General features: G+C 45.1%; 1 protein-coding gene across 4 annotated transcripts in view; it reads left to right on the top strand.

Moving 5' to 3' along the window:
• LOC121578982 (kinase suppressor of Ras 1-like) overlaps positions 1-20,043 on the top strand; it is a 55,762-nt gene that overhangs the window by 32,003 nt on the left and 3,716 nt on the right. For 3 of the 4 annotated variants that reach the window (XM_045224354.1, XM_045224352.1, XM_045224353.1), the window contains exons 2-19: positions 4,677-4,817; positions 10,937-11,084; positions 11,342-11,843; positions 12,687-12,874; positions 13,715-13,784; positions 13,908-13,991; positions 14,157-14,218; positions 16,183-16,292; positions 16,420-16,582; positions 17,013-17,054; positions 17,460-17,508; positions 17,608-17,665; positions 17,789-18,067; positions 18,219-18,415; positions 18,505-18,601; positions 18,725-18,858; positions 18,973-19,104; positions 19,240-19,375. In XM_045224354.1, coding sequence (XP_045080289.1) covers positions 4,677-4,817; positions 10,937-11,084; positions 11,342-11,843; positions 12,687-12,874; positions 13,715-13,784; positions 13,908-13,991; positions 14,157-14,218; positions 16,183-16,292; positions 16,420-16,582; positions 17,013-17,054; positions 17,460-17,508; positions 17,608-17,665; positions 17,789-18,067; positions 18,219-18,415; positions 18,505-18,601; positions 18,725-18,858; positions 18,973-19,104; positions 19,240-19,375 — 2,592 coding nt within the window. The remainder of the gene's footprint in view (positions 1-4,676; positions 4,818-10,936; positions 11,085-11,341; positions 11,844-12,686; positions 12,875-13,714; positions 13,785-13,907; positions 13,992-14,156; positions 14,219-16,182; positions 16,293-16,419; positions 16,583-17,012; positions 17,055-17,459; positions 17,509-17,607; positions 17,666-17,788; positions 18,068-18,218; positions 18,416-18,504; positions 18,602-18,724; positions 18,859-18,972; positions 19,105-19,239; positions 19,376-20,043) is intronic. The other variant, XM_045224355.1, reaches the window with a different exon arrangement.

The raw sequence follows: 20,043 nt of genomic DNA, 5'->3' as shown, positions 1-20,043 counted from the left end.
CACCCCATGCTTCCTGAAGCACCTCCCACAAATTGGATTGGCTTGATGGGCACTTCTTACGTACCATACGGTCAAGCTGCTCCCACAACAGCTCAATAGGGTTGAGATCCGGTGACTGTGCTTGCCACTCCATTATAGACAGAATACCAGCTGACTGCTTCTTCCCTAAATAGTTCTTGCATAGTTTGGAGCTGTGCTTTGGGTCATTGTCCTGTTGTAGGAGGAAATTGGCTCTAATCAAGCGCCATCCACAGGGTATGGCATGGTGTTGCAAAATGGAATGATAGCCTTCCTTCTTCAAGATCCCTTTTACCCTGTACAAATATCCCACTTTACCACCACCAAAGCACCCCCAGACCATCACATTGCCTCCACCATGCTTGACAGATGGCATCAAGCACTCCTTCAGCATCTTTTCATTTGGTCTGCGTCTCACAAATGTTTTTCTTTGTGATCCGAACACCTCAAACTTTGATTCCTCTGTCCATAACACTTCTTTCCAATCTTCCTCTGTCCAGTGTCTGTGTTCTTTTGCCCATCTTAATATTTTCTTTTCATTGGCCAGTCTGAGATATGGCTTTTTCTTTGCAACTCTGCCTAGAAGGTCAGCATCCCGGAGTCGCCTCTTCACTGTTGACGTTGAGACTGGTGTTTTGGGGGGTACTATTTAATGAAGCTGCCAGTTGAGGACCTAGTTTCTCAAACTAGACACTCTAATGTATTTGTCCTCTTGCTCAGTTGTGCACCGGGGCCTCCCACTCCTCTTTCTATTCTGGTTAGCGCCAGTTTGCGCTGTTCTGTGAAGGGAGTAGTACACAGTGTTGTATGATATCTTCAGTTTCTTGGCAATTTCTCGCATGGATAGCCTTCATTTCTCAGAACAAGAATAGACTGACGAGTTTCAGAAGAAAGTTCTTTTTTTCTTGCCATTTTGAGCCTGTAATCGAACCCACAGTTGCTGATGCTCCAGATACTCAACTAGTCTCAAGAAGGCCAGTTTTATTGCTTCTTTAATCAGCACAACAATTTTCAGCCGTGCTAACATAATTGCAAAAGGGTTTTCTAATGATCAATTAGCCTTTTAAAATGATAAACTTGGATTAGCAAACACAACGTGCCATTGGAACACAGGACTGATGGTTGCTGATAATGGGCCTCTGTACGCCTATGTAGATATTCCATACAAAATCAGCCGTTTCCAGCTACAATAGCCATTTACAACATTAACAATGTCTACACTGTATTTCTGATCAATTTGATGTTATTTTAATGGACAAAAAAAATCATTTTCTTTCGAAAACAAGGACATTTCTAAGTCACCCCAAACTTTTGAACGGTAGTGTAGCTGAATAAAATAGAAAGGATATTTTCTCCAAACGATTTGAGGGAGTGCACACATGCGGTTATTCTTTGTTGAGCGGTTAACAAAGAAACAGGTCCTCCTATATGCTTAATTTAGAGTTATTTATGCAACTTTAGTTGTGATTCAAACGTTGGGCTTTATGTTTAGATTTTTTATTCATTCTAAGGCTGCATGATGCAATTTGAAAAAAGTTGCATGAAAGGCATGAGCTCTGCTTTGTTTTTTTGCGCAGACTGCACACACTTCATCAGTCTCTCATTCACAATTTGACTTGATAATGCCTCGAATTTCCCGGCGGCATCCCCTTTGTGTGGCCGTAATGCACCCTAAAGAAAACCATGCCTTTTGCAGCCAGTGGCTGTTGTGCCCTTGGGCTGAATATAATAATTTGAATTCCCTTCTCCCGGCTGTGTGCTCTGAAGCACCTCTCACTCACATGGCTCTCTCAAATAGCTCAATTCTTATTAGCCAATGCTCGGCACGTGATCGGCTCCTACTCACAGGCTACAAGTGAAGACAGACGCTCGGACACGCAACTGCGCGCGTCCTTATCCAATTCCGAGGCGCATATTGAAAATGTTGGAAGAACTGTCCTCATTTACTTTAAGTCAGCCAACAAGATGAGCAGGACTAACGAACAGCAAAAGCACTAGCCTATGTCAATCTACTATCCCCCATAGTACAAAAGTTGAAAAAATACATGTAATCTATACACTTTAATAGCGAATGGAGGACGCTTTTCCCGTGGAAAGCTGATGGGATCCTCCTCTTTTTAATAGAGGCCATCAAAACTCTGTTTTTTCACGCAATTGCATAGTCTATAGAAATGTTGCAAAACATGAGCTCATGGGCTCTCATTAATTGTTTGATTAGAATTTCGAAAACATTTGCATTGATGTCAAAGTGATTAGAAGGACAATAGAGTGCTGAGTACCAGGCAGTTAGCACATTTGGTAGGCTACTAATGATCATCAGCAGCATCAGAGCTTTGAGAAGCCTAATTACCGTGACTAAACGGTCTTGTGGAATTTGACTGCCGTCAAGACTCATGACCGCCGGTGTGGCGGTAATACGGTCACCGTAATAGCCCTAAGCACACTCCCTCGTTGTCTCTTGGGCAGCCATGTTTGTTTTATAGGATTCTTTTTTTTTTGGCCTTGTCCAATATTTGATAAAGAACTTTGGATCTGCTAAATCTCCAGCATAGACCTTCATACTGTAAACATGGCTTGTCAGTGGCTGTCTTATTCTGGCTTTCATTTACCAGTGAATATACTGTGAGGGAAAAAAGTATTTGATCCCCTGCTGATTTTGTACGTTTGCCCACTGACAAAGAAATTATCAGTCTATAATTTTAGCGGTAGGTTTATTTGAACAGTGAGAGACAGAATAACAACAAAAAAATCCTGATAAACGCATGTCAAAAATGTTATAAATTGATTTGCATTTTAATGAGGGAAATAAGTATTTGACCCCCTCTCAATCAGAAAGATTTCTGGCTCCCAGGTGTCTTTTATACAGGTAACGAGCTGAGATTAGGAGCACACTCTTAAAGGGAGTGCTCTTAATCGCAGCTTGTTACCTGTATAAAAGACACCTGTCCACAGAAGCAATCAATCAATCAGATTCCAAACTCTCCACCATGGCCAAGACCAAAGAGGTCTCCAAGGATGTCAGGGACAAGATTGTAGACCTACACAAGGCTGGAATGGGCTACAAGACCATCGCCAAGCAGCTTGGTGAGAAGGTGACAACAGTTGGTGTGATTATTCGCAAATGGAAGAAACACAAAAGCACTGTCAATCTCCCTCGGCCTGGGGCTCCATGCAAGATCTCACCTCGTGGAGTTGCAATGATCATGAGAACGGTGAGGATTCAGCCCAGAACTACACAGGAGGATCTTGTCAATGATATCAAGGCAGCTGGGACCATAGTCACCAAGAAAACAATTGGTAACACACTACGCCGTGAAGGACTGAAATCCTGCAGTGCCCGGAGGGTCCCCCGCTCAAGAAAGCACATATACAGGCCCGTCTGAAGTTTGCCAATGAACATCTGAATGATTCAGAGGAGAACTGTGTGAAAGTGTTGTGGTCAAATGAGACCAAAATCGAGCTCTTTGGCATCAACTCAACTCGCCGTGTTTGGAGGAGGAGGAATGATGCCTATGACCCCAAGAACACCATCCCCACCGTCAAACATGGATGTGGAAACATTATGCTTTGGGGGTGTTTTTCTGCTAAGGTGACAAGACAACTTCACAGCATCAAAGGGACGATGGACGGGGCCATGTACCGTCAAATCTTGGGTGAGAACCTCCTTCCCTCAGCCAGGGCATTGACAATGGGTCGTGGATGGGTATTCCAGCATGACAATGACCCAAAACACACGGCCAAGGCAACAAAGGAGTGGCTCAAGAAGAAGCACATTATGGTCCTGGAGTGGCCTAGCCAGTCTCCAGACCTTAATCCCATAGAAAATCTGTGGAAAGAGCTGAATGTTCGAGTTGCCAAACGTCAGCCTCGAAACCTTAATGACTTGGAGAAGATCTGCAAAGAGGAGTGGGACAAAATCCCTCCTGAGATGTGTGCAAACCTGCTGGCCAACTACAAGAAACGTCTGACCTCTGTGATTGCCAACAAGGGTTTTGCCACCAAGTACTAAGTCATGTTTTGCAGAGGGGTCAAATACTTATTTCCCTCATTAAAATGCAAATCAATTTATAACATTTTTGACATGTGTTTTTCTGTATTTTTTTGTTGATATTCTGTCTCTCGCTGTTCAAATAAACCTACCATTAAAATTATAGACTGATCATTTCTTTGTCAGTGGGCAAACGTACAAAATCAGCAGGGGATCAAATACTTTTTTCCCTCACTGTAGTGTCTATTGTAGGTTTTCTGTTTAGTTTTTTTTAGTTTTTTATGGAAGTATGACACACAGAGAAGAATTCAGCAACAAATAATCAGAGCATAATTAATAATGATTAAAATGACTAATTAATGTATCACTGTTATTTAATGTTTTCTATGTAGTATTTCTGCAAAGAACGATTGTGCATACAAATTGTGCAGGCCATAATTGCTGTAGTTATGTTCGACTGTCCAGTAGACACATGGCTCTTTTCAATTCACCTATATTTTCCTCACACTAAACTACACAGTTGACAACAACACAGTGAAGAGTAGTAGATATCCTACAGGTCCCAGTTCTGGCCTGCTCCCAGCTAGCTTATCCAGGCTCATCTCCTCTCTTCTCACTAACCTGCCCCTCCCTTATCTGTTATGTGGTCCTCTCTGTTGCCCCCCTGCAGGTGAAGCTGATGAAGTACATATGTAAACAGCTGCAGTGTAAGCAGAAAGTGCCGGAGACAGAGAGGCCTCAGGCCTTGGACAGTTACCCACGGCTGGGGGACTGGCTGCGCACCATCAACCTGAGACCCGAGCTCATTGAGGTAGGTCCTAGAAGTGTGTGTGTGAAATGTATGTGATTATTGAAAAAATCAGAGTTCGCTTTTTCTATAATCTTAAATTAAGATATTCAGTTATTTTACCATATCTAATTAATGCATATTACACTACTTTCCATCATATGGACAGTATGTGTAATTACATTACACAAGCTGACTTTTTGACCACATCGAATTGGGGGGAACACAACCTTTTTAGCTCAGATTGGTGATGTTAGTATAAAAGTTTATAGTCAACCCGATGACACAAGATCAATTGCTTAAAACAGATCAATATCTTTGGTTTTGTACTGTTGATTTTGCCATACGTGCTGGGGTCGCAGGACTTAGAACTCAGCTATAATTTTATTTCTCAAATGGCACAGATAATTTAAATAGCAGCCAACCGTTGTCACTGTTGATATGGAGGGTCGTGATTCGTTGAAGTTAACTAACAGAAAGTGTTTTTTTCCCTTTTCCATGATGGCAGCCTCCTGAAATCAACATCCACCATTTCAAAATATAGTCATAAGCCTTCTACAAGTTCTCATGTAACCAACCATGTATAGGTTATTCCACGTTTCCGTGTGGCCTTTGAATAGTGTTAGTTTAAACAGCGCTACACCTCAAATGTTTGCCCCCTGTACTCTTAATTTTAGCGGGATATCGATGGACGATTAACAAAAAAAAGTGTTGCGATACACTTACCACGTTGACCCACTTGAATAAAAATGTAACACTTCAAAATGTTGCTAGCTGTCTTCTACAAAGTGTCCTCTAACCAGTGATGTACACATTATTCCCAGATTCCGTGTGTTTTTTGAGCTGTGTTCGATTTAACAGGACGTGCAAACTCATCTCCCCCTTCTCGAGCAATTGATTTCACTGTGATAATCGATAGGAGTGATTGACAAAAAAGTGTTGTTTCTCTTTCTGTTTTGGTGACCCCTGTATCAAAATGCAACATTCTAAAATATAGCTGACTGTCTGCAGGTTGTCCTCTAACCAATGATGTAAAAATATATCCAGTTTTCATATGTTTTTTTAGTTGTGGTACTGTACAGCGCAAACTTTGTTTTGACATTGGGATATTTATCAATATGTCTTGCAAGCATAATTTTCCACTTAAGTTGTAGGAATATTAATTTCCGATGGTATTGTACTTAATCAAGTAAAAACGGATGAATGAGTCCAAAAACGTGCTGTGATTGATTTATTTTGATGATCTACCAGAAATCATCACCAAAACTGGTTTGCCCTGCCTAGTCAGACACTGATGGATCCGTTCCATTCTTGTCATCCAGTATGTACCTTTATGTCTGTTCAGTTCTAGCTGTATCTTGGTATGAAATGTGCTGGTTGAATGCTGTATGGGGGATGACATGACTACATTTGACTCTTAATGTGAAATATGAAAGGATGGTTTGTAAGGATAGCAAGTATAGAGTATATCTGCACTTTTATGGGTTTGCAGCCTCATGAATCTTAAATCATGCAATTTAGTGTTCTAAGAAATTATACTGTTGTAACCAAAGGCAATTTAAAATGGCAGAAGATTCGTACAGAGACAAATAACTTTCCAGGGTTGCATATTTTGTCTCAATTCTGAAACCACAAACCAAGAATGTTTAATGATTCTCGTATTTCACAAAATTACCAGCATACCTTATAAAGAAGATGAGAGAGAGAGACACGTCTCAAACCCACTGTAGGGGGCCATACAGAGAGGCTAGACCACTGTTGGCTGCTGCTCCAGCCAGGCTTTACTGTATCTGCATGTCCACAGCTCTAATTAGGCCCCCCAGTCCCCCAGGCATGCGCAGTCCCAGCCAGCTAGGCTGGATACTGGCTAGGCTGTGGCCAGGCCTGGAGAGGGCAGGGCAGGGGAGAGTGGTGCTCTGTTGTTCACTTACCAGCGTTGTTTTGACTGAGAGGCTCCCGTCACATTCCTCACACTCTGGATGGACCCCAGATACGGCACCACCCCTAATCCACAGAATGTGCAGACTCTGTCTCTGTCTCTCTCTCTCTCTCTCTGTCTGTCTCTTTCTCTCATCTCTCTTATGTGCTCTCTCTCTCTCATGTTGTCTCTCTGATGCTCTCTCTCTCGCCCTCTCATCTCTCTTACGTTGTTGTCTCTCTTTCATGCTCTCACCATCATTGCTCTATTTTTAGTCATTGGCCAGTGAGTGGTCTGTCTGTGCCTTGTGAACAAACGGCAAGCAGGATAGGACAGAAAGGCAGCCTACTAAGTACCAGGGATGCCAGCGGGCTTTTGTGCTTATAGTGAAGCTTTATGATGTCCTCTTCCATCCAACACGTTGAAATGACTTTAGCATGGCAACAGATTGATCACTGATAGGACTGTTACAGTACAACTCCCATCAGTCAGCCATTCCAGCAGTTCTGCTGCTGCATCCTGGGTGCTGTGACCCACTTCAGTGACAGTGTGAACCGTAGAATTACAATACTAGGATCTCTATGGTGTGAACCATGAAGGCACAGCTGACCTAGAATCCACCAGTGCTGCATGCCTGCATGCTCACTGTTTGGGGGTGTACTCAGCCAACAAAGGAGCTTGTCTCTTTGTGTTCATTATGTACATAATGTTACATAACCAGCCGATCTGTGGATATCAAGTTGGGAGCTTCTTGCAGGTCTGTGTGTATCTTATGTGCGTAGTTGCAAGTGATGCAAAAAGCCTCCTTGTGACAGCCCTCCTGTAAACCTTCCAACTGGGTGAGACTGCTTGTTACCCAGAACAATAGCCGAACATATCTGTAAGCAAGTGAATGTTTTTTGTTACTCGAAAAGGAACCTTTCTGGAGTATGTTCTTGCCTTAGATACAGTATTTCCAGAAAAATCTTCTCAGCTTGTTGAGGATGGTGAGACAATGATTTTGGCTCTGTAAGGTTACAGGGTTAATTCCCATCCACACAATGTGCTTCAGGCCAGTAGGGGGTGAAAAAGGTGTTAATCTCCTCTTGGCTCTGTGATCACACCTGTGTTGAACTGTGAGTGAGGGTTAGACCTGGCCAGTGAGTTACCTGCCCTGGGCTAGCCAGGCTGACATCAGCACTTTATGGGGAGCAGGCAGACTGTAGCCCCCCCTGTAGAGTCGTACCCACCCACACTCTAACCCCCACCCAGTCAGGTTCTCAGCCTGTTCTCTCTGTGTCTCTGGCTACTGAGCTGTGTGCCTGGATCTGCACTGGAGGAGGGAGGGAGAGAAGGGGGAAGGGAGGGATAGTGGGGTTATTCATGTGAGTTGAGGGTTGTGGAAATGGTGGAATCCTCTCACTGGAATATGGGTAGAGCTCTTCATCTACAGCATGTGTAAACTCATTTCATGGAGGGCCTAGTGTCTGCGGGTTTTCGCTTAACAAGTCACATAATAAGTTGCATGGACTCACATAATTTTTTAATGACTACCCCATCTCTGTACCACACACAGACAATTATCTGTAAGGTACCGGAGTCGAGAAGTGAATTTCAAGCACAGATTCAACCACAAAGACCAGGGAGGTTTTCCAATGCCTCGCAAAGAATGGCACCTATTGGTAGATGGGTGAAAAGAAAAAGAAAAACAGACGCTGAATATCCCATTGAGTATGGTGAAGATACTAATTACACTTTGGATGGTGTATCAATACACCCAGTCACTACAAAGATACAGGCGTCCTTCCTAACTCAGTTGCCAGAGAGGAAGGAAACCGTTCAGGGATTTCGCCATGAGGCCAATGTTGATTTTAAAACGGTTACAGAGTTTAATGGCTGTGATAGGAGAAAACTGAGGATGGATAAACAACATTGTAGTTACTCCACAATACTAACCTAATTGACAGAGTTAAAAGAAGGAAGCCTGTACAGAATACAAATATTCCAAAACATGCGTCTTGTTTGCAATAAGGCACTAAAGTAATACTGGAATTTTTTTTGCCAAAGACATTTTTGCCAAATACTTTTTGTCCTGAATACTAAGTGTAATGTTTGGGGCAAATCCAACAAAATCGCTGAACCACTCTTCATATTTTCAAGCATGGTGGTGGCTGCATCATGTTATGGATATATATGCTTGTCATCGGCAAGGACTAGGGAGTTATTTTTTAGGATTAAAAAAACCTAATAAAGCTAAGCTCAGGCTAAATCCTAGAGGGAAAAACTGGTTGTCTGCTTTCCAACAGACACTGGGAGACAAATTCATGTTCCAGTAGGACAATATCCTAAAACACAAGGCCAAATATACACTGGAGTTGCTTACCAAGATCACATTGAATGAGTGGCCTACTTACAGTTTTGATTTGAATCGGCTTGAAAATCTATGGCAAGACTTGAAAATGGGTGTCTAGCAACGATCAGCAACCAATTTGACAGAGCTTGAATACTTTTTTTTAAGCATAATGGGCAAATATTGCACAATCCAGGTGTGGAAAGGTCTTAGAAACATTCACAGCTGTAATCACTGCCGAAGTCGACTCTAAATTATTGACTCGGGGTTGAATACTTATCTAATCAAGATATATTAGTGTTTTATTTTTCATACATTCGTTAAAAATCATAGAATTTGTCTTCCACTTTGACATTGCAGAGTCTTGTGTGTGTGTGTGTGGATTGTTGACAAAAAGTACAATAAATCAATTTTAATCCCACTTTGTAACATAACAGAATATGTAAAAAGTCAAGGGGTGTGAATACTTTCTGAAGGCAAATCCCAGGACTGTGTTGGGCAGCCTGCAGTGTTGGTTGGTTTGTGCCAGTGGTGATCCAGAATGAAGCACTAGACCCAGCTGTGTGAGTGGATCTCTTCTCATTTCTCATGTCTCCTGGTTGCACCTAGCTGTGGTAACATTGTATTTGTACACATGCTCACAGCTTGTCCTGAGGACATTGTTATTGCGTACAGCTTACCTGTGAGACATTGCGTGGGTCGGGGAGTGGCTGGTAAGATAGGCTGGAATATAGCAGGTAGTCAACCCATAGGATGAGGAGTCAAATGTATGTCTGAAGTACAAACATAACTAATGTTGTTAGACAGCATACTCCAGGTACACACTTCTCTAATTGCACACTTCAAGAAGGTGACCAAAAGTCAGAAACCAATACAGGCTATAACTCGCAGGCTTGTGAATAATTTAAATTAAAAAACTATCGCCACAGTAGTTATCTTCTATTGACCATTGAATAAATTCTCACCATTTTGCATGACTTTTTCATTTGGGAGGCGGTTTTAAAGTGCACACAGACTCTAGGTACTGTGTGATGCACAGATGCACTAAGAGGCCACGTGTCTGGACTGGGAGAAACACCCAAATAGGCAGGATACGGATTATGACGACTGTCCAGGAACAGGATGAGGAGGAGATGCGGAACAACGATGGCATGGGTGTGGGCAGAGCTTGTCTGTCTGCCAAGCCTCTCAACTCCTAACCGCTCATCAGAGAGGAGTACCACAGGGCTCAGTAATGACACCACTGGGTTTTACATTAAGCCACTGCCACACTGAGAGAAGGAAGAGGTCTCTCTGCAGTTCTAGGACACCCAGAGGCTAAAACTAAAGCGGTCCATACCAGCAGGTCTATTCCTATTCCAGAGAGCGAAGCCCCAGAGAGAGACAAACTCTGTCTCACGTAGCCAGTGACATTAACTGTCACGCTGCTGTGCCACCACCTACTAATGGAATCAAATCACTATTTCCAGCCAGAAGTTGGAGCGTTTGTTAAAATACCCTCATTGTTCTGAGTTTCTGTGTCCTCCTCCTCGTGCCATTTGTTGTCCGGCCTCTTGGCTGGATGGGAGGCTCCAGGGGGCTTTGGCCAGTCAGTCAGTCAGTACTTACTGGTCTCTGCTCCTGGCCTGTTCTGGCCTGGCCTGTCTTGGCCTGCTCTGTGGACATAACTGGAGCTAGACATATGGGCTGGCTGGCTTTGGTTTATGAGAATTAACAATGATCACCTTTTGTGTCTAGCATAGGCGAGTTGGATTCTAGCGTACTAGTGTAAGATGTATACGGTCTGTATGTTGCTCTGTCACGTTGTACTGTATGGAGAGGTGTGACTGGATACTGTGTGGAGGTACTAATCACTCACCCCCTCCTGACCTTGTCTCATTCTTCTCCTCTCTCCAGGCTGTGCCCGTGAAGCTGTCCCTGGATGCCTTGCTGCAGATGCCAGGTTCTCAGGTGCAGGAGACCATGAGGAGACTGGGCTCCACTTCAGAGGAGAGTGCCAGGCTCAGCACTGCCCTCTCCTGCCTGAAGAGTGCCACTGAATCAGGTGGGTGGGTGTCTGGCTGTACCTTGGATAGTCTGCCTGATCTGCCATGTCAGTCTAGGGTCTCTGTGGGGTTTTACTGACTGTTGGTCTCGGTGCCAAGCTGGTTCTGCTCTATTATCCCCGTCAGCAGCAACAGGCTGCCACCCGGGGTAAGGTTATGTTGTAGGACAGAAGACACTCGGTTGAGGGGTTGTGGGGTGGAAGACCGATTGGTGTGTGGTAGTGGTCTGTAACCCTGTTCTGTGTCTCCCCTACAGATGGGGAGCTGAGAGAGGATGGGGGACTCTGGTTCTCTGAGCCCACCCGGCGAGACAGTGGCTCTCTGCTGCTCCCTGCCGACCAGCTGATGGGAGGAATGGGGGGTCCGATGCGCCCCCACAGCCCCTCTCCCCTAGCTCGGCCCCCCACCACCCCATCCACTCCCTCCACCCCCTGCACCGCCTGTGCCCACCCCCGGTCCGGCTCCGTGTCTACAATGCCCGGTCCCGAGGCCCATGGGGCGTACGTTTACGTTTACGCTGACAGCCCCTTCACAGACCCCTTCCCCCTCTCTGCGGCCCGCCAGGGGCGACTCTATGGCCACACCTCCACCCCGCCCATCACCCCGCCCTCCAAGAGGCGCCACAGGCTGAAGCCCCCCTGCACCCCGCCGCCGCCCTCCCGCAAGGTGCTGCACCTCCTGCCCAACATCACCCTGACCCGCAGCAAGAGCCACGAGTCCCAGCTGGGGAACCGCATCGAGGAGCCGCCCACCAACAAGTAGGTCACTTCCTGTCCCCTATGCTTTGTGAGAGGTCCAGTCCATTATGACCTAGAGTAAAAGGTTATGCCCGTTGCTGCCTTAATGTGTACAGTATACCGTCAGAGCTAATTCCCTGAGATTTAGTCATTTCTAAAGCCTGATTCTCAAAGGTGGGCAAGACACAGAAACACACACACACACACTTTTCCCACACATACATACACACACATACAGTACTACAACATATCCATAATATCCTGTTCATTTGTAACTGTAGCATTAGTGATGAAAAGCTCAGCCGTAATGAATGGAACCTGACTAGACAGAAGTATTTAAACAGGACTGATAATACAGCTTAATGATACATACATACGGTATACTTCTATATAAAGTATATAGTGTATGACCACAGACCTAGCCTGTGAGGACACTGATGAGTGTGACCGGGGGCATAGGGAGACACAGGCCTTTTCCACTGTGTATAGAGCCCAGAGAGAGCAGGCAGGAAGGCAGTGGGGCTGCGTGCTGCTTGATCAGCACTCTGCATTCCTGACCCAGTGCCAGGCAGAGGACATTAAGCCCTTTGGCCTGTGCTCTGCTGTGGTGGAGGTTGTGCCAAGGCCTGCTGTTACTGCTTCCCTCCTTTCCTGTCTGCCTCTCTGCCTCGCTCATCTCCTCTCTGCCACTTGCATAACATGGCTGGTACAGTATGGCCATTAAATGATTACATTTGGTGATCTGTATGGTGGCCATTTTGGATTGTCATTGAGTTATCCAGTGTTGACTGTGTTGAGATGAGGGTGTGGGGGCAGCAGTGTGCCACTGTACTGACGTCCCAGTGTGTTATTTTTTCCCCTCAGGTGTGCAAAGCAGAATAAGTTGTTCCTCAACGTTCAGATCAATGGGAATGGCTGTGAGGACTCACCCTCCCGTTCCCCCCACCTGTCTGCTCGCACCCCCGGGACTTCCACCCCTGCCCCCGCCACCGCCCCCTACACCCTACCTGGCACCCCTACCCTGATGGAGGAGCATTCATCCCACCTCAAGAGTGAGTTCACACACGTCTACTTTCCCCACTTAGGCTTTATGCAAGGAATCTTCCTTTAAGTAGATTGGTAAATGCATGGTGAACTACTCCAATAGAATGGACCATTTGTGTATGTGTGCTCTTTGTAAAGCCAGTAGCTGGCTGTAGGGCCACAGTAGCCATCCCAGTTTGGCTCAGATGCAGTGTATGGTTCAGTCTGTAGATTGCTGGGGTAGTTCCATCTGAGGGCTGTGATGTGGGGGAGCGTTCTCTGACCTCATCGCTTGTAGAGATGACGTTAATCCTCCACTTCATTTGACAGCTTAGAGAGAAATCTAATACTCCCACAAATTTGTGTTTGTGAGAGCGACTGACTGAGTGTGTGTGTTGAGCATGTGTGTTGAGCGTGTGAGTGTGTGTTTGTTGAGCGTGTGAGTGTGTGTGACTGCTTTTGCATCCGTATCTTTCCATTTTGATTTTATTTATGTGTAGGTGATTCACCTACCGAACCAACGTCAATAGGTCTCACTTAAATTTGTTCTAACTTGTAAAATAAACAGTAAATGTTTTTAATTGGTTTTGGCACATAAAGTAGCAAGTGGTAAGCAACAGCACTAGGGTTGCAAAATTCTGGGAACTTCCAGGAGTCTTCCAACCAGGATTTCTGGAAATGTTGGGAAGTTTGGGAAAGGTACCAAAATTTAGCATTTCTCTAAGCACCACTAATTTCATTTTGATACTAGCCTCTAAACTTCAAAGAACATTTGCAGTTTTTGCGCTAATACTTAATGTTTATACAAATCCTCCTCTGTCTAGGTTTATGTTTATCTACTAGTGTTTGACATCTCTGTCTCTCTACAGATAACATGGGGTTGCACCGCAGCTCCCCACAGGCAATGAGCAGAGACATAGGCCTGGCCGTCACTCACAGGTTGGCGACTACACCTTTAAGCCTCAGACTACCATGATAAAAATATGAAATATACTTTCAATCGGCAGTAGATAGAGCAAAAAAACTATTGGTGGTTTAAGCAATTGATGATTCTGTGTGAAGGTTTTCCACCAAGTCGTGGCTGTCCCAGACATGTCAGGTGTGTCAGAAGAACATGATGTTTGGGGTGAAGTGTAAACACTGCAGGTGAGTGAAATGAGGAAACATGAAGAGGAGGAGAGGGAGGGGGGTTCTCTGAGATGTTCTGGAGTTAGGTTGAGTGGCTGTACAATGCAGTAAAATACAACTTCATCCTCTTTTGGTGGTTAGTTTTTCTGTGCTGTTCTCTGATTGGTTGTTTCCTGTCTGCAGGTTAAAGTGCCATAATAAGTGTACTAAAGAAGCTCCCTCCTGTAGAATCTCATTTCTGCCAAGTAAGCCTTCCTCACATTTTCGCAGGTTGGCATTTATTGGGATGACTCATGTACTGGAGGCAGCTCTGCAGAGTGGTCACTAACTGGCACAGCCACAAAGTCATACAATCGGATTTTAAACCTAACCTTAACCACACTGCTAACCCGCTATGCAATCCTGTTTCCGAGCTGGTCATGGGTGCACCTCAGCCACGCTCAAGGTCCTAAACGATATTATAACTGCGATCGATAATAGACAGTACTGTGCAGCCGTCTTCATCGACCTGGCCAAGGCTTTCGACTCTGTCAACCATCGCATTCTTATTGGCAGACATAAATAGCTTTGGTTTCTCAAATGACTGCCTCGCCTGGTTCACCAACTACTTCTCAGATAGAGTTCAATGTGTCAAATCGGAGGGCCTGTTGTCTGGACCTATTGCAGTCTCTATGGGGGTGCCACAGGGTTCAATTCTTGGGCCGAGTCTTTTCCCCATGTATATCAATGATGTCGCTCTTGCTGCTGATGACTCTCAGATCCACCTCTACGCAGACGACACCATTTTGTATACATCTGGCCCTTCATTGGACACTGTGTTAACAAACCTCCAAACGAGCTTCAATGCCATACAACACTCCTTCAGTAGCCTCCAACTGCTCTTAAACACTAGTAAAACTAAATGCATGCTCTTCAATCGAACGCTGCTGGCACCCGCCCACCCACACTAGAATCACTACTCTCGACGGGTCTGACCTAGAGTATGTGGACAACTAAAAATACCTAGGTGTCTGGTTAGACTGTAAACTCTCCTTCCAGACTCACATTAAGCATCTCCAATCCAAAGTTAAATCTAGAATCAGCTTCCTATTTCGCAACAAAGCCTCCTTCACTCATGCTGCCAAACATGCCCTCGTAAAACTGACTATCCTACCGATCCTTGACTTCGGTGATGTCATTTACAAAATAGCCTCCAACACTCTACTCAGCAAATTGGATGTAGTCTATCACAGTGCCATCCGTTTTGTCTCCAAAGCCCCATATACTACCCACCACTGTGACCTGTACGCTCTTGTTGGCTGGTCCTCACTACATATTCGTCGCCAAACCCACTGGCTCCAGGCCATCTATAAATCACTGCTAGGCAAATCCCCGCCTTATCTTAGCTCATTGGTCACCATAGCAACACCCACCCGTAGTATGCGCTCCAGCAGGTATATCTCACTGGTCATCCCCAAAGCCAACACCTCCTTTGGCCGCCATTCCTTCCAGTTCTCTGCTGCCAATGACTGGAACGAATTGCAAAAATCTCTGAAGCTGGAGACTCTTATCTCCCTCACTAACTTAAAGCATCAGTTGTCAGAGCACCTTACCGATCACTGCACCTGTACACAGCCCATCTGAAATTAGCCCACCCAACTACCTCATCCCCATATTGTTATTTATTTTGCTCATTTGCACCCCAGTATCTCTATTTGCACATCATCTCTTGCACATCTATCATTCCCGTGTTAATACTAAATTGTAATTATTTTGCACTATGGCCTATTTATTGCCTTACCTCCATAATTTACTACATTTGCACACACTGTATATATATTTTCTGTTGTATTTTTGACTTTATGTTTTGTTTACCCCATATGTAACTCTGTGTTGTTGTTTTTATCGCACTGCTTTGCTTTATCTTGGCCAGGTCGCAGTTGTAAATGAGAACTTGTTCTCAACTGGCTTACCTGGTTAAATAAAGGTGAAATAAAATAAAAATATATAAAAAACCCTAATGCCTAACTCTAACCTTAAATTAAGAACAAAAAAGCTCATTTTTGTTTTCATAAATTTTTACAATATAGACAATTTTGACTTTGCAGCTGGCACATCTAACAGACATTGCTCAGTTCTACCTCCAGGACAAGACTCATCCCAATATACGTCAACCTGCTAAATAGATTCAACAAGTATTAGGGTTATGATCCCAATCTCTTCTTTCCAGTCACCAAAATCCGGAGGACTGAGTCTGTGCCGTCTGACATCAACAACCCTGTGGACCGGCCATCAGAGGCACCACAGTTTGGCACACTACCAAAGGCCATCACCAAAAAGGTAGAGCCAATCACACCTGCTTAGATATTACATCACAGCTTTGATGATAATCATGTGCATGATGCTGTTAGGACAGACAGGTGTGTTATTGACTCTGATCAGTGTGTATTTGTTCTCCTTCTCTCAGGATCACCCCCCTGTGCTGAACCAGTTGGACTCAAGCAGTAATCCGTCCTCCACCACCTCCTCCACGCCCTCCTCCCCTGCCCCCTTCCAGAACCCTCCCAGTGCCACCCCGCCCCCCAACCCTTCGCCCAAGGGCCACCGGGAGAACCGCTTCCACTTCCCAGGTAGGTCCCTGACCATCACTCACACACCTATACAAATACCCAAATACACACAATCACCTGGAGTCTCTGTCTCTCGCTCTCACACACAAACACACACATGAATATACACACACTGATATATAAACAACCACACAAGCATGTCCACTGCACACAGTTAAGCCAGCATACTCCCACTATCAAAGTGCATGCTTGCATTGTGTTCTTGATTACACAGAATGTCTCCCTGAGTCACATTTTCTGTTTAGTGAATGCTTGACTTGGAGTGGAATGGCCGGACAGCAGTGGCCGTCCTCACATTAATACCACTAACACAGAGGAACTCCTGTGGGTGGGTGGGTGGGTGTGACTAGGGTTGTTTTAATGGCTACTCTAACCCAGAGTCCTTCTCTCCTCTCCATGCTTGTTGGTTATTCCCTCTCTTTTCCCTAAGCTGCCTGCTACTTTCAGCATAGACAGCAGTTTATCTTCCCTGGTGAGTTTACGGTACAGTCCCAGACAGACTGTTGTGCGGCGCTCACTCCTGCCCACATCCCCAGCCCCAACCAACCCTGTCAACTCTCTCCATCTCCTGCATGTATTCACAGGCTTAGTGAATTATATGACCAAGTGGTGCATTTGTGAATGCCTTGGAACAATGTGTTGTGCTGTGTGATATTTAGACTGCATTATCTCATGTGGAGATGGGTCTCTGTGCCACCTGCTGGGGAGTTTCAGAATTGCATGTGTTATCATATTGTGGTGGTGGTGGTTGTCAACACATTGCTATGGCAAGGGGCCAATATAAGTGGGCAAAGAAACTGCATGAGGGATGCAAGTTTGGCTTTACAAGCAAAACTACTTTTATTGCATACTTCATATTTGTATTATTTTCTCCCAGATGTGTCCAGTTCCACTACGTTGCACTCTGAAGCCCTCCAGGACACAGTGTAAGGCTCGCTTGTCTATTTAATTTATCAATAGTGTTTTAATGGTGCAATACTCAGCACACTCTGACATTGTGACTGTGGTTTACCCTGTCCCAACAGTGAGACTGAACCAGCAGATGACATGCACGCTGAACTGGCTGAGGATGAGGATGGAGAGGTAAAAACTGTGTGTGTGTGTGTGTGTGTGTGTGTGTGTGTGTGTGTGTGTGCAAAGTAACTGTAACATATGTGCAGACACATGCCCAAAACCAAACATTGACCATGCATGAATATCTTACAGGAGGAAGAGGAGGAGGAGGTTGAACCTGAGATTGACCCAGACCCAGTAGAGGAGGAGGAAGATGAGGAGGATGAAGATGATGATGGGGATGGGAGTGGGAGTGGGCTGAATGGGGGTTCGGACGGTGAGTGTGATGGTGATGAGTTGGATGACCTGCCCAGCTCACGGGGAGGTCGCTGGAAAGGACCCATCTCCCGTAAGGCCAGCCAGACCAGTGTCTACCTGCAGGAGTGGGACATTCCCTTCGAACAGCTGGACCTGGGAGAGCTCATTGGGAAGGTAAGAGGGCAATAGAACACACTTTTTTCACTGGAGATAACCTTTTCAATGATCGAGCTACATATGCATCAAACTATCAGTGTTTTCTGTTCAAAGCAATTGAATGTGTGTTTCTGAAAGTGTCATTAAATGACTCCCTCCTTCACTCCAGGGCCGTTGGGGCAAGGTTCATAAGGGCCGTTGGCATGGAGAAGTGGCCATCCGGCTGCTGGAGATAGATGGGAACAACCAGGACCACCTAAAGCTGTTTAAGAAAGAGGTGATGAACTACAGACAGACCCGTCATGAGAACGTGGTCCTCTTCATGGGAGCCTGCATGGCCCCGCCCCACCTCGCCATCATCACCAGGTAGGGGGAGGGGCTAACTTACATCCAGAATGAATATCTCTTTGGTATATTCAGTCCACCACAGCTGTGGTTTACTTGTTTCTCTCCAGTTTCTGTAAAGGGAGGACACTATACTCTGTCGTTCGGGACACCAAAAACACACTGGATATAAACAAGACGAGGCAAATTGCTCAAGAAATTGTAAAGGTGAACTTCTATTCCTGTTCAGTCCTTTCAGATTTGTACAGGTAAATCGGTAATGTTGACATATACAGTATGTGTAATATATATTTTCTGTATGTCCGTATTTCCTTCCTTCAATCCACACAGGGAATGGGCTACCTGCATGCCAAAGGCATTGTCCACAAGGACTTGAAGTCGAAGAACGTCTTTCATGACACCAATAAAGTGATTATTACAGACTTTGGCCTGTTTGGGATATCTGGAGTGGTTCAGGAGGGAAGGTATGGACTCTGCATATTGGTTCCTACAGCTATCATCTCAGCTGGTGGATGCTGAGTGGGTCTGTGTTCTCCTAACAGTGGTTTCTTATTGTGTGTGTGTGTCTTCCTTCACAGGCGAGACAACGAGCTGAAGCTTCCACATGGCTGGATCTGTTACCTGGCGCCAGAGATCGTACGCAGGATGAGCCCTGGAAACAACGAGGACCGCCTGCCCTTCTCCAACGCTGCAGACGTCTACGCCTTTGGGTACGTTCTCTAAGCACATTCTGAAGTACCTTTTCTTTATCTTTGATAGCACAATAGTTTTTCTCTTTGAGACTGCTTCACTTTACAGTTAACTGGCTCTGGGGAATGACCATATTGCTGGTTGCCCCCTTTTAGCACCATTTGGTACGAGCTCCAAGCTAGGGACTGGCCTATCACCAACCAGCCTGTGGAGGCTACCATCTGGCAGGTGGGGAGCGGCGAGGGCATCAAGAAGGTCCTGGCAGAGATCAGCCTGGGCAAGGAGGTCACGGTGAGTGGAGGGGGGAAGCACTGCTGTGTGCCAGACAGAGTATGTGAGCGGAGCTGGAGCGGAGCAAGGAGTGGAGCGTGCCCAATTTGACTGGAACGCGGAGCGAGATTCCCAAAGCCTGGAGAGTCGGCCTTCTCGCCCGCTCCAATTTCGCTCCAGTAGCGCTCACTTCACAAACTCAGGGCATGCCCGGCCCAGGATGCATTTGTAGTCTACTTGTGTGCTGCTATAGCCCCTTGCTTTAGCTACTGTCATGGAGTTCGCTAAATATTTTCATAAAGAAACTGATAAAACACACAGGTGCTAAATCAAGGTGACTTACAAAGATGAGGACCAAGAACAAGAGAGGGAGTGCGGTGATATAATGTCCACAACTAAAGAATCATTGTGGAATTTGAAAAGACACGTATCCTGAAGGCATTATGGTGTACTTACTACGTGCACATGCTAAAAGAAAGGAATGAGGTAGGTAGATAACTAAGTGTGTCATTGTAGCAAAGTATTTATGAACTAAAAATCAGATCTCTTAAATGTTTATTTCATTTTTATTATATTATCTATAGAATAGGCAATAATTGATATTGGCATATTCCCACAGTCAAGGAGCTTTCCGTTTTGATTGGATTATTTTGCTTAAAAACTTTAGGCCTACCTATAGAAAAAAAGAA

The sequence above is a fragment of the Coregonus clupeaformis genome, chromosome 13 (genome assembly GCF_020615455.1).
Source record: "Coregonus clupeaformis isolate EN_2021a chromosome 13, ASM2061545v1, whole genome shotgun sequence".
In the NCBI taxonomy this organism is placed as follows: Eukaryota; Metazoa; Chordata; class Actinopteri; order Salmoniformes; family Salmonidae; genus Coregonus; species Coregonus clupeaformis.
Note: the sequence above shows the minus strand (reverse complement) of the source record. Positions and strands in the feature narration are given on the sequence as shown.